We start from the raw sequence: 13,228 nt of genomic DNA on the forward strand, positions 1-13,228 counted from the left end.
CTGTTTAGGATTGTGTGCAAGACTAAAGCCAGTGGGGAGGAGAAGTCTGGCCACGTGCAGGTGGAAGTGAGCGGGGGCTTTTATGGCCTCTCCAGCCAGCGCTTCAGCTACCAGGTGAGACCACTGCAGAATTACCATGGCAACATGGCGTGGGATTGTGTGGTTGGATTATGACTGCAGAAGGGATACACATAGCATGGGTCTATTTTTTCTCTGTGTTTATGGCTTTATGCTTGTTCTTCACTTTCTTTCTCTCCATCTTTCCTCCGCTCCCTCCCTCCCTCTCTCTCTCTCTCTCTCTATCTCTCTCTCTCTCTCCCTCTGTATCAGGACCCTCTGTTGACAGCCGTGACTCCCCAGCGGGGTCCCGTAGCAGGGGGAACGTCTCTGACGCTGTCGGGTCGGACCTTGCTGACGGGCCGGCCCAGCGAGATCAGCGTGCTGGTGGGCAGCGTGCCCTGCACCATGTGAGTCACTACAACCCCCCCCCCACACACACACACACACACACACACACACCACCCCCCCCTCTTTCCTGACACTGTCCTTTGTGTCTCCGAACGCACAGCAGTCAGGAGCTGCGTGCTAGACAAACTCACAGGGCTTTGTGGGGCTGTAATGAATTCAATTATGATGTTGTTCTCTCTCCTGACAGTGTGTGGTATTTATTATTCTCCGTCTGTCTATCTGTCTGTCTTGTTTCTCTTGCTGACTCTCCCTTTCCCTTCCTTTCTGTCTGTCTCTCTCTCTCTCTCTTTTTCTCTCTCTCTCTCCCTTTCCCTCCCTTTTTTGTCTAACTATCTGTTGCTCTCTCTCTCTCTCTCTTTCTTTCTCTCTTGCTCTCGCTTTCTTTCTCCTTCCCTCTCTCTCTCTCTAACTCTTTCTTTCTCTCTCTTTCTTTCTCTCTCCTTCTCTCTCTCTGTCTCTCTCCTCTCTCTCTTTCTTTCTTCGTCTGTCCATCTCCATAGTGTGGGCGGAGTGCATGAGGGTTCTATAGAGTGTGTGACCAACAGCAGCGGTAGCTCCGGGGAGCACAGGGTGACGGTGCGATACGGCAGCAGTGAGCGCCACCTCCACGGCACCATGTATCATTACACGCCCAACCCCAACATCACACAGGCCTCCCCCTCCAAGAGCTTCCTCAGGTCTGTGGTAGGGTTTTTTGTGATATAAAGATTGTTTCTTTTTTTCCCATGTCCAGTTTTAATTAACCTTTATTTGTGCACACACTGTAAAAAATAAAGGCGATTATATTAAAAGCATACTTACTGTCAGTTGCGCTCTAAAAAGATCATAACATTTGACATGTTTGCTATTTTGCAATGATTGTGAGATAGTGTTGGAGTTTCCCACTTCCTGTGTGTGTGTGTGTGATGGGTATTCACATCTGCATTGTGTACCTGTCACAGTGGTGGTCGAGTGATCTATGTGAGTGGCCATAACCTGGATGTGGTTCAGGAGCCTCGTATCCTGGTCACGGTCTACCCAGCCGAGTCCAGCCCGCACAGGAGGAAGAGGAGGAGGAGGAGGAGGAGGAGAAGGAGCAACAGCAGCCGCGCCGCGGCTCTTCTCAGCCCAGACCAAGAGGACAGCCTGCTGGGAAGGCACAGACGGATCCTTCCGGAACCTGAGTGCCCCAAAGGTGTGCTCTGCTCCGCAAAACAGGTGAGTCTCTGCTTTACCAGGGAGCTTATGCTGAGATGCCCTAATTATTATCTATTTATTTTATTTCTTTTTCAATTTTCTATTATTATAATTTTTTTTATGTTTATGTTTATACCCGAATCCTATTCCTACTACCTAGCTGCTTTGACAATTGAATTTCCCTCACGGGATTAATACAAGTTTATCTATCTATCTATCTTTTATGGCAGTAGTAGTTATTACAGTCTGTGCCGTTATAAGTCAGCCTGTAGATAACTTATTCAAAAACCAAATGAGCATGGGAGGCACCAGGACAGTTTTTCTTCCATTTTTAAATACCATTCGGTCCATTCGAAGACAGTTTTCTGCCATTCTGCCAAGATTCCACTACTGCAGTGATGATCAACTCACTAATATCCTCATTCCCCTCTGTCCTCTACCCCCACCATCATCATCATCTCTCTCTCTCTCTCTCGCTCCTTCAGTACGGGGAGCGGTGTGAACCCAACACCACGTCACTGCTCCTGTGCCGGACCCCGGCGGTGGACACCTATGCCCGTGGCGGACACGTGCAGGTGGAGTTCCTGCTGGACAACCTGCGCTTCGACTTCCAGGCTGTGATGCAGACGCCCTTCGTCTACGAGCTGAACCCAACACTGCGACCCCTCAACCAGCACGACCCCAGCAAGCCCTTCCGCTACAAGCCTGGCAGCGTCATCTCTGTGGAGGTTAGGGATAGGAATGGGGAGGGGAGATACAGGACCCTGTTCAGGGTGATTCAAAATGACCACGATATATTTAAAAGATGGCATAGAAATGCATTTTCAGCAGCAATTAATTTGAAGTTTGTATTCTGTATATATATGGCTCTAGGGTAAGCAACATATATTGTACATTCCTTAGCAGTAATGTAGTTAATATCAGACATATTTTAATGTAATGTGTCTGTTGTACTGGCAAATGTAAGACGGTCTCCATCTTTATGCACACGTGTTAATGGAGGAGTGGCTGCTCGGAAACGGATTTCGGACAGTAAGCATAAGGTCTGTCTCTTCCTCTTTACTGACCATCTTCTTATGTGACTGAAGGGGGAGAATTTGGACCTGGCCATCTTTAAGGAGGAGGTGGTGGCCATGATAGGGGAAGGGGGGTGTGCTGTGAAGACCCTCACCCAGAACCACCTGTACTGTGAGCCGCCCCCCCAGCAGCCCTCACCAGGCCCGGGCAAGAGGCGAGAGGGGGCCGATCCTCTTCCAGAGTTCACAGTGAGTACCAACTGCCTGCCGCGCAAGCTGCTTACAGAAAGGAATTCAATTTTGGATTTTTTTTGTTTTGGTCAAATTATCTAAGATCTACTACTTGAGGCAACTCACTATACAATTTGAATTGCATTGCAATTCAACACCTGTCTGTTAAGCTGCCTGTTAACCACCTATGAATGATGAATTAGTGTCTAGACCCGTTTGTTTTTCTGTGCTTATTTCTTAGTCATTTAGCAGACGCTTTTGTCCAAAGCGACGTACAAGGGATAGAACAGTCAAGCTACAAGCAATAGAGATCTAGTGTAACAATAAATACTACTTTACATAAGAAATAGAAAAAAGAAATAGCAAAGAAAAAGAAGTGCAAGAATGTAACTGCTGTAAGTGCAAGTTAAGCACTAGTCGAAGTGCCAGTTAGGAAGGGAAGTGCTCTCTAAAGAGATGGGTCTTGTAGGCGTGTATGCACACATACTGTTATAACTGTCATAACATAGCCTCCTTCCTTCCCTCTCCCATCCAACCCCAGGTGCAGATGGGCAACTTGAACTTCTCTCTGGGCCGAGTTCAGTACGACACCCTCAGCCAATCCACCTTCCCTCTGGAGGCTAAGATCGGAGTGGGGGTGGGAGCCTCCATCGTGGCCCTCATCGTCTTCATCATCGTGCTTATATACAGGTGGGAACGGCTGCAGGAACTAGAATGAATGCGAGAAAAATAAGTGAGAGAGTTGGTGAATGGTTCTGCTGTGGTACTTGAAGAATCAAGTGCGTATACATACAAATGTATGTATAAATGCAGTTGATCTATACACAGTGTATGAAGGGAATTCTCTAATTGCCCATATATTATAGATCACAAGCACATTAGAAGCAACATTATCCCCTGTACCATAATATAGGGATTTGCTGGTGTTGCTCTTTCTGGTGTGAATTACACTCAATCACAGGAGCCTTAAGAACATCTGGTTCTTGTTGTCCACAGTGGCAGCCAAGTCTCGGAATTAGATGTCGCCTCTGTTTTGTAACTTTTTTCTCACCGTCTTTCTCCCTGTGTGTGTCTGTCTGTGTGTGTGTGTGTGTGTGTGTGTGTGTGTGTGTGTGTCTGTGTGTGTCTGTGTGGCAGGAGGAAGAGTAAACAGGCTCTGAGGGATTATAAGAAGGTTCAGATCCAGCTGGAGAACCTGGAGACCAGCGTGCGTGACCGCTGCAAGAAAGAGTTCACGGGTGAGAAAGGGGGGAGGGAGAGGAGCGAATATGAAAAGAGGAGCTGAAGAGACAAGGAAGGAATGTTTTTGATAAGGGGTCCAGATGAAAGAAAGGGACACCGAAGAATACGAAAAAAAGATGCTTTGGGGGAAAAAAAGTGATTAAACTTTGAGCGCTCCCTCTGAGAAAATGTATTTGTGTGTCTTTCTGAATGTGGGAGGATTGGTTTTGTTATCTTAAAAATATCATGTCTCAGTTGAAATGAGCTCACGTCTTAATACTCACATTCAACTGGTGTAGCTTTCGGTTGACTCAGAGGCTACCTGACACTGACTGTAACTGAAGCACAAAGCCACTTGTTTTGGAAACCTTTCAAACATAACCTTTCCACGTCTACACACACATGCATCCACCACCACTGTCTGGGCTTGTTTGGAGTTCATGACCCCTAACCCTTGACCCTGTCCTCGACCCTTCCACAGACCTGATGACAGAGATGATGGACATGTCCAGTGATCTCGTGGGTTCCGGCATTCCCTTCCTGGACTACCGGCGGTATGCAGAGCGGATCTTTTTCCCAGGTCACCGAGAGTCTCCCCTCCGCAGGGACCTGGATGTGCAGGAGTGTCGCCGGGCAACCGTGGAGCAGGGCCTGGTGCAGCTCTCCAACCTGCTCAACAGCAAGCTCTTCCTCACCAAGGTAACGCAGCTTTGTTGCCACGGTGATCCAGGGTGTATTTTTAGCTTGAGGGACAGACTGTCCTAGCGCTGTGCTACGAGGTCAAGTCAGTTTTATTTGCAACGTTTAGCACAAGCAGGAACTGGTGCGACTAGAGAGGCTAGTTAGATTGGTGAAGTGGCACACTACCTTTCTCCCTTTCATGTAATCCCTTTCTCTCTTTGGCTGTGTGAAATGACCTCCTCTTCCTTCCACTCCCTCAGTTCATCCACACGCTGGAGAGCCAGCGGACGTTCTCGCCTCGTGACCGCGCGTACGTGGCCTCTCTGCTCACCGTGGCCCTGCACGGCAAGCTGGAGTACTTCACCGACATCCTCAAAACCCTGCTCAATGACCTAGTGGAGCAGTATGTGGCCAAGAACCCCAAACTTATGCTGAGGAGGTAAGGGGGAAGGGGGTGTATTTACAGCCGCGGAAAAAATTAAGAGACCACTTCAAAATTATCAGTTTCTCTGGTTTTACTATTTATTGGTATGTGTTAAAGTAAAATGTACATTTTAGTTTTATTCTATAACCTACTGGCAACATTCCTACCAAATTTCAAATAAAAATATTGTCATTTAGATCATTTATTTGCAGAAAAATGACAATTGGTCAAAATAGCAAAAATGATGCAGTGTCTTCAGATCTCGAATAATGCAAAGAAAACAAGCTCATATTCATTTTTAAACTACACAATACTAATGCTTACACTTAGGAAGAGTTCAGAAATCAATATTTGGTGGAATAACCTTGATTTAAAATCACAACTTTCATGTGTCTTGGCATGCTCTCCACCAGTCTTTCACATTGCCGTTGGGTGACTTTATGCTACTCCTGGCGCAAGAATTCAAGCAGCTCGGCTTCTTTTCATGGCTTGTGACCATCCATCTTCCTCTTGATCACATTTCAGAGGTTTTTTATGGGATTCAGGTCTCGAAATTGGGCTGGCCATGACAGGGTCCTGATCTGGTGGTACTCCATCCACACCTTTACTGGCCTGGCTGTGTGGCATGGAGCATTGCCCTGCTGGAAAAAACATTTCTCAGAGTTGGGGAACATTGTCAGAGGTAAAGTAAGCAAGTTTTTCTTCCGGGACAACGTTGTACTTTGCCTGGCTGAGGTTTGTAAAAGACCATAAGGATTGAAAAAAGCGGACTGGAGGGTCTTCTAGTTCGTCTTCTCTGATGAGTCCAATTTTCAGCTTTGCCCAACACATGGTCGTCTGATGGTTAGACGGAGACCTGGAGAGGCCTACAAGCCAGAGAGTCTTGCACCTACTGTGAAATCGGACTCATCAGAGAAGACGAACTTAGAGGAACCTCCAGTCCGCTTTTTCAATCCTTATGGTCTTTTACAAACCTCAGCCAGGCAAAGTACAACGTTGTCCCGGAAGAAAAACTTGCTTCCTTTTGCTCTGACAATGTTCCCCAACTCTGAGAAGTGTTTTTTCCAGCAGGGCAATGCTCCATGCCACACAGCCAGGCCAGTAAAGGTGTGGATGGAGTACCACCAGATCAGGACCCTGTCATGGCCAGCCCAATTTCGAGACCTGAATCCCATAAAAAACCTCTGAAATGTGATCAAGAGGAAGATGGATGGTCACAAGCCATGAAAAGAAGCCGAGCTGCTAGAATTCTTGCGCCAGGAGTAGCATAAAGTCACCCAACGGCAATGTGAAAGACTGGTGGAGAGCATGCCAAGACACATGAAAGTTGTGATTTTAAATCAAGGTTATTCCACCAAATATTGATTTCTGAACTCTTCCTAAGTGTAAGCATTAGTATTGTGTAGTTTAAAAATGAATATGAGCTTGTTTTCTTTGCATTATTCGAGATCTGAAGACACTGCATCATTTTTGCTATTTTGACCAATTGTCATTTTTCTGCAAATAAATGATCTAAATGACAATATTTTTATTTGAAATTTGGTAGGAATGTTGCCAGTAGGTTATAGAATAAAACTAAAATGTACATTTTACTTTAACACGTACCAATAAATAGTAAAACCAGAGAAACTGATAATTTTGAAGTGGTCTCTTAATTTTTTCCGCGGCTGTATGTTTGAAGGAGGATATATGTGTGTGTGTGTGTGTGTGTGTGTGTGTGTGTGTGTGTGTGTGTGTGTGTGTGTGTGTGTGTTTAAAGGGGGATTGGGGATAAAATGTGGGAGATTCCACTGCGTGTCACATTGCAGTGTATCACGATTACACCAGGGCAGTCTATGTTTTGCTCACTCTGTGGTGATACAGTTGAGCGTTTCATTCTGCCCAGTCTGTCAGACGGCTTTCGTCTGTCTGCCTTTTGGAGCTCACTGGAGTCTCCTCAGCAGAGCCAAAGCCTTGACCGTTTTCTCCTTGCTTGTCTCTGCCAGGACGGAGACAGTGGTGGAGAAACTGCTGACGAACTGGATGTCCATCTGCCTCTACGCTTTCCTCAGGGTGAGATTCCACCAGCAGGGAACGTGGAAATCAGCCAGAACATAACAGCCCTCCTAGAACCGTAACTGTAATTCAGCCCGGGACGGCTGCCATCAGCCGCTCACAAACAGCTGCCTAAGTAGTCCATCTGCGCATGTAGTTTGGAGCTAATAATCATAAAACTCAGAAAAGCTGAAGGATGTGTTTAGTGTGTTTTCATGCCTGCTAAAAAATATGTAGCACTGCCAAACAGTTGTGCTCATATCTCTCTGTCTCTCTGTCTCTCTGTCTGTCTGTCTGTCTGTCTGTCTCCCTCTCTCTCTGTCTCTCTCTCTGTCTCTCTCTCTGTCCCTCTCTGTCTCTCTCTCTGTCTGTCTCTCCAACTCCTGTCTTCCGTTTTCTGACTCCTGTCGTTTTTTCTTTTGTTTTTTTGCAGGACTCTGCTGGCGAGTCTCTCTACATGCTCTTCAGAGCCATCAAGCACCAGGTGGACAAGGGGCCGGTGGATGCTGTGACAGGCAAAGCCAAATACACCCTCAATGACAACCGGCTTCTACGCGAGGACCTGGAATATCGCACCCTGGTGAGGGATCCTCACTTGCTCTCTCTGTGACTTTCTTCGTTTTCATCTACTATACTCATGTATAGTGAGCAGTACGAGAAAACTGCTTTGAGTGTCGAGTGACCTAAAAAAGATTAGTGTGAAATGTTGTGTTCGAGAGTTTACAAGGATTCATGGAAAGGTTACCCTTTTAGTGGCTTTGGTCACTCTCCAGTAAAAGAATCATTTGAGAACTTCAACAGAGATTTTTGAAATGGCATGATTGCATTAACAAAATAATAAATCATTTTTGATTAACTTCTCTCTGTCTTTTTGCCTCCCTCACTCCTTTCCCTCACTCTCTCTGTCTTTGTCTCATTCACCTTCCCAGACCTTTAATGTATTAGTGCAGGGTGCAGGGACCAATGATGCCCAGCCTGTCCCCGCCAAAGTGTTAGACTGTGACACCATCTCCCAAGTGAAAGAGAAGATCCTGGAGCAGGTCTACAAGGGCACCTCCTTCTCACAACGCCCCCACTCCGACACCCTAGACCTGGGTGAGCTGAATTGGCCAAGACCCCTTGTTTTACTGCCCTGTTTAAAGTGCACTGGCAGGTCAGCTGAGAATGTGTTGATAACATCCATGTCCCACATTGTTTCCCTTTCAGAATGGCGGTCAGGTGTAGCCGGTCACTTGATCCTCTCAGATGAGGACCTGACATCTGTGGTGCAGGGGAACTGGAAACGTCTCAACACAGTACAGCATTACAAGGTGCGGTATGACAACACTATAGACCAGAGTACACTGCCACGCCTCACAGTGACCTCCTGATAAAGAATATGGAGTTCAGTATTGCTAGACTAAATTGAACTTGGATAAAGTGTGTCCTGTGTTGCTCTGTGTGTATTCTGTGTGAATTCTGTGTGAATTCTGTGTGTATTCTGTGTGAATTCTGTGTGTATTCTGTGTGAATTCTGTGATTCATGTATGTATGTTAAGTTAAGTTAAGTGTATAAGCTACTGGATGACCTCGGAATCAATAAAGTATCCATCTATCTATCTATTCTGCTGTGAATACCCTGCTCTCTGGAGCTGCAGTGGAAACCTTTAACTCTGATGTACTCCATCATAGTGAGGGTCTCATGTGGCCATGCATGAGAAACGTCCTGAGTCTGACCTCCTGTCTCGTCTTTAGGTTCCAGATGGAGCAACTGTGGCCTTGGTCCCACGGCACAGTAAACACATTCACCATGACCACCACGACTACGTGGCAGGAGAGAGTATGTATTGAGGTCACGCTCACGTGCACACATTCACATGCGCATGAACACACACACACACGCACATGCACAATACACACACATACACACACACAGGCTCATATCCTGAACCTACATGCACAAAGTCATCTAAAACATGGATGACTTCTGAGACATTCACGTGTCTCTGTACTCTCCCAGCTGCACAACGATATTTTCACATTCTGCCAGTGACATGCCCTTGCTGACTCTTGTGTGCCCTCTCCCCCCCCTGAGCAGAGACCCCGATGCTGGAGGATTCGGACGAGGGCGGTGTGCGGCTGTGGCACCTGGTGAAGGCCAGCGAGGAGCCAGAGCTCCCCAAACACCGGCGGGGCAGCCTGAGGGAGAGGGAGAGGGCCAAGGCCATCCCCGAGATATACCTCACACGCCTACTCTCCATGAAGGTACCTCGCACAAATACACATACATACGCCTGAGAGAAAGAATGACACACACACACACACACACACACAAACAAACAAACACACACACACACAAACAAACAAACAAACACACACACACACACACACACACACACACAAACACACACAAATCTTGAATTAAAATGTCAGCTCAGGTACACTGATATTATTTTAAACTCACACTGTATATGTATCTGTTCAGGGAACGCTCCAGAAGTTTGTGGATGATTTGTTCCAAGTGATCCTGAGTACCAGCCGCCCGGTCCCTCTGGCCGTCAAGTACTTCTTCGACCTTCTGGATGACCAGGCAGCTCACCACGGGATTGTTGACTCCGAAACCATCCACATCTGGAAAACCAACAGGTAAGGAAGGAAAGAACATTTCAGAAGGAGATCTCTTTGAAAACAATGCCTCCCAAAAGCCAAAACCTGGCAAGACTTTGTTCAGTGTACTTGTTCAGTGTACTTCTAATGCCTACCACATGTTTATTGCTTGAGCAACTAAATAATTGTGCTGTAAGAACCATATGTACTTCCAGCACAGAACATTGTGGAAAATCGGACCACTTTCCAGTAGCTTGAGAGTGGGGGGAAAAAAATGGGTCTTGTGTTTCCTTCTCACCCCCCATTACAGTCTGCCTCTGCGGTTCTGGATCAACATCGTGAAGAACCCTCAGTTCATCTTTGACGTTCAGGCGTCCGACCACGTGGACGCCGTGCTGTCCGTCATCTCCCAGACCTTCATGGACTCCTGCACCATCGCCGAGCACAAACTGGGCAGGGTGAGCGAGAATGGAGAGAGCATGGGGAGAGGGAGGGCAGGGTGATCGAGAACGGAGGGATGGAGGGAAGGAAGGAAAAGTGGGATGTGAGCAATTAGTAGATGTGTGAAGCCATGCATGTGTGAAAGCTGCAGTGATTCTGGGGTGGCTAGCACTCCTGGGGGGGGGGGGGTTGGCACAGGCCCTAAGGGGTGGAGCCTACATATGCAAAGGGCGATGTTGAGATGAGTGTGTGGAAATATTTGAACTCACTCCTCTCCCTCTCTCTCTCCCTCTCCCTCTCCCTCTCTTTCTCCCTTGTGCTTTTCTTTATAACGCTCTGCTCCGCAGGACTCGCCCATCAACAAGCTGTTGTATGCCAGAGATATCCCGCGGTACAAGCAGATGGTGGAAAAGTGAGAAACACATACACACACACACACACACACACACACACACACACACACACACACACACACACACACACACACACACACACACACACACACACACACACACAAACACACACACACACGCAGAGGTTTTTACAGCCCCCATAGTCCTTTGATTTACGTCCCTCCATTCTTTTGCATGAAGCAAGAGATTGTATCCAGACACTTTGGGTTGTCACAGATGGGCTTTAACTGCAGAGTTGGAGTGTGATGAAAGCCAAGCTGAGATCTGAACCCGTGACCTTCCAGTAAAGCAATTCACTTCAGTGCTTTGGTTATGTTCCATGCACCTATTCTCCCATTCCACTCGTTATTATATGTCTGTTTCTTGTCCTGTCTCCTCCTATTCCACTGGTTATAATAAGTCTGTGTCTTGCCCTGTCTCCTCCCATTCCACTGGTTATAATAAGTCTGTTTCTTGTCCTGTCTCCTCCTCCTCCTCCATTAGATACTATGCTGATATTAGGCAAACCATCTCCGCCAGCGATCAGGAGATGAACTCCGCCTTGGCTGAGCTCTCTAGGGTAACTCTCTTTACAACACGTTATTAGTCCGGATGTTATTTCATTCATCATTTTTGTCTCCCAAATAGGTCACCTGTCTAATAATTAAATGATATTAGAAATGTACGAGACCAATGAAATGTGATATTTCTTTCTCCTCTAGAATTACTCAGGGGAGTTGAACTACCTGGTGGCCCTCCATGAACTTTATAAGTATATCAACAAATACTACGATCAGGTGAGAATAGCTTTGTGTTTCAGAGGACAAGGAGCATATGACAGTGCTTTGCACACCTTGTTGAGCTGTTGCTTGATGGTGCATCGGGCTCTTATGACACTCCTGATTTATTAGCACTTTTCGAGCCTTGAAACTTTCCCTTCTTATACTTCCTATAACATAAGCTTGTTCTTTATCAATTTGTTTAGCACTTTCACCCAAGTAATAGTAGTTTATATGCTTGAGTGGCTTCTAGCTCTTGCGCTAACCTAATGAACCATAGAGAGTGAATAGTCATGAGGTAGGGGTGGATGGAGTTGAGCTCCTGCTCTTGAGGTGTTTTAAAGTGTTGACTGAGTGCTTGTAATGGTCGCATGGTTGTAACGATGTCCGTGTCCCCTGGCACTCATTTTCAGATCATTGGAGCTTTGGAGGAGGACACCACAGCTCAGAAGATGCAGCTGGGCTACAGGCTCCAGCAGATAGCCGCCGCCGTCGAAAACAAAGTGACGGACTTGTGACCGGGGACACGAGTGTGGGCACGGGAGAGAGAAGGGAGGAAATGAAAGAGTGGCGGAAACAGACAAGTAGAACACAGGAACACAGGACACTAAAAAAAAAAAGAGGGGGTGGGGGGGGGGGGGTTCCTCCTCCAAGTCACTCACTGATTGAAAAACATTGAGGAGGCAATAGGGGGAGATGTAAGTCGTTTGAACACACTGCCTTGTAGGTGCCCTCATTCTTTGGATGTCGCAGGAGAGGGAGCATTGTGTTCATTGAAGTTATGCCATTCAATTTTGTTCAAGTGCAGAGTGGCTTGAGCAGACACGTACCGAGTTAGTCGAGGAGGACCCAAAAACAGCTGCTCCTGACGGATATCACAGATGCCGTTTGGGGAAAAGACACAAGTGGGGCGCTTCACAGCAATGGGCAAACGCAGGAGCATTTGGCCTCTTGACTGGTGAAGTTGGTACTGGGTGTGAACAGAGGAGGCTGATCACGTAGCGGATTAGAGGCACCTGGTGTGGCTACAGCTAGCTATACAGCTGGTGTGGCTACAGCTAGCTATACACAGGTGTGGCTACAGCTAGCTATACACAGGTGTGGCTACAGCTAGCTGTACACAGTTGTGGCTACAGCTAGCTATACACAGGAGAAGCATCGGCTCACCGGCGGGACGGGTGAACACCTACACCTCCTCTCCACCGGCCACAGCACAGGACCCCCCACACCACCTGCACTCACACCGTTTCCCTTCAGTGTGTGTGTGTGTGATTGTGTGATTGTGTGTGTGTGTGTGTGTGTGTGTGTGTGTGTGTGTGTGTGTGTGTGCGTGTGCGTGTGTGTGTGTGTGTGTGTGTGTGTGTGTGTGTGTGTGATTGTGCGTGTGTGACAACAAGGAAGCCTATGATTATGCCCTCAACAACTACTGGAGAGGACATGGAGTTCCAGATCCTCTTTGACAGTCTTTTTGGAAACAACTTCATTGGATGGACTGAGCAGAGTGCAGACATGTCCAAATGCGGTGGCTGTGGACCGCAGTGCAGAGTTGGTTCCTTGTGGCTAGGAGTGATGGTCTGGCCAAGCAAACAGTAAAAACAAAGTTGTATGTTACATCATTCTGGTGTCAAGCAACATGCTTTTCCTGTCTTTCTCTACCTCTCCCTTTCTGTTTGTAAGTGTGTGTGTGTGTGTGTGTGTGAGTGTGTGTGTTTGTGTGTTTGCTTTTAGCTCCCTTATCACCCAGGATGTATAAATCTGAAATGAGGAACCTGCATTTGG

The 13,228-nt window shown here is 47.0% G+C and overlaps 1 protein-coding gene across 1 annotated transcript in view; it reads left to right on the top strand.

Annotated features, from left to right (window-relative positions):
* plxnb1b (plexin b1b) overlaps nt 1–11,967 on the top strand; it is a gene marked incomplete at its 3' end in the record, with an annotated part of 80,851 nt that extends 68,884 nt beyond the window's left edge. Inside the window, exons 18-39 of the mRNA XM_080845493.1 lie at nt 9–114; nt 331–467; nt 969–1,145; nt 1,410–1,665; nt 2,130–2,372; nt 2,733–2,909; nt 3,433–3,581; nt 4,029–4,129; nt 4,594–4,811; nt 5,054–5,232; nt 7,203–7,269; nt 7,685–7,831; nt 8,181–8,346; nt 8,458–8,561; nt 8,986–9,070; nt 9,329–9,495; nt 9,716–9,876; nt 10,148–10,295; nt 10,626–10,690; nt 11,175–11,250; nt 11,393–11,467; nt 11,863–11,967. Of these exons, the coding sequence (XP_080701619.1) occupies nt 9–114; nt 331–467; nt 969–1,145; nt 1,410–1,665; nt 2,130–2,372; nt 2,733–2,909; nt 3,433–3,581; nt 4,029–4,129; nt 4,594–4,811; nt 5,054–5,232; nt 7,203–7,269; nt 7,685–7,831; nt 8,181–8,346; nt 8,458–8,561; nt 8,986–9,070; nt 9,329–9,495; nt 9,716–9,876; nt 10,148–10,295; nt 10,626–10,690; nt 11,175–11,250; nt 11,393–11,467; nt 11,863–11,967 (3,109 nt within the window). The remainder of the gene's footprint in view (nt 1–8; nt 115–330; nt 468–968; nt 1,146–1,409; nt 1,666–2,129; nt 2,373–2,732; nt 2,910–3,432; nt 3,582–4,028; nt 4,130–4,593; nt 4,812–5,053; nt 5,233–7,202; nt 7,270–7,684; nt 7,832–8,180; nt 8,347–8,457; nt 8,562–8,985; nt 9,071–9,328; nt 9,496–9,715; nt 9,877–10,147; nt 10,296–10,625; nt 10,691–11,174; nt 11,251–11,392; nt 11,468–11,862) is intronic.
* Between the last annotated feature and the right edge of the window lie 1,261 nt (nt 11,968–13,228).

Source organism: Sprattus sprattus, assembly GCF_963457725.1.
Source record: "Sprattus sprattus genome assembly, chromosome: 10".
Lineage (NCBI taxonomy): Eukaryota > Metazoa > Chordata > Actinopteri > Clupeiformes > Clupeidae > Sprattus > Sprattus sprattus.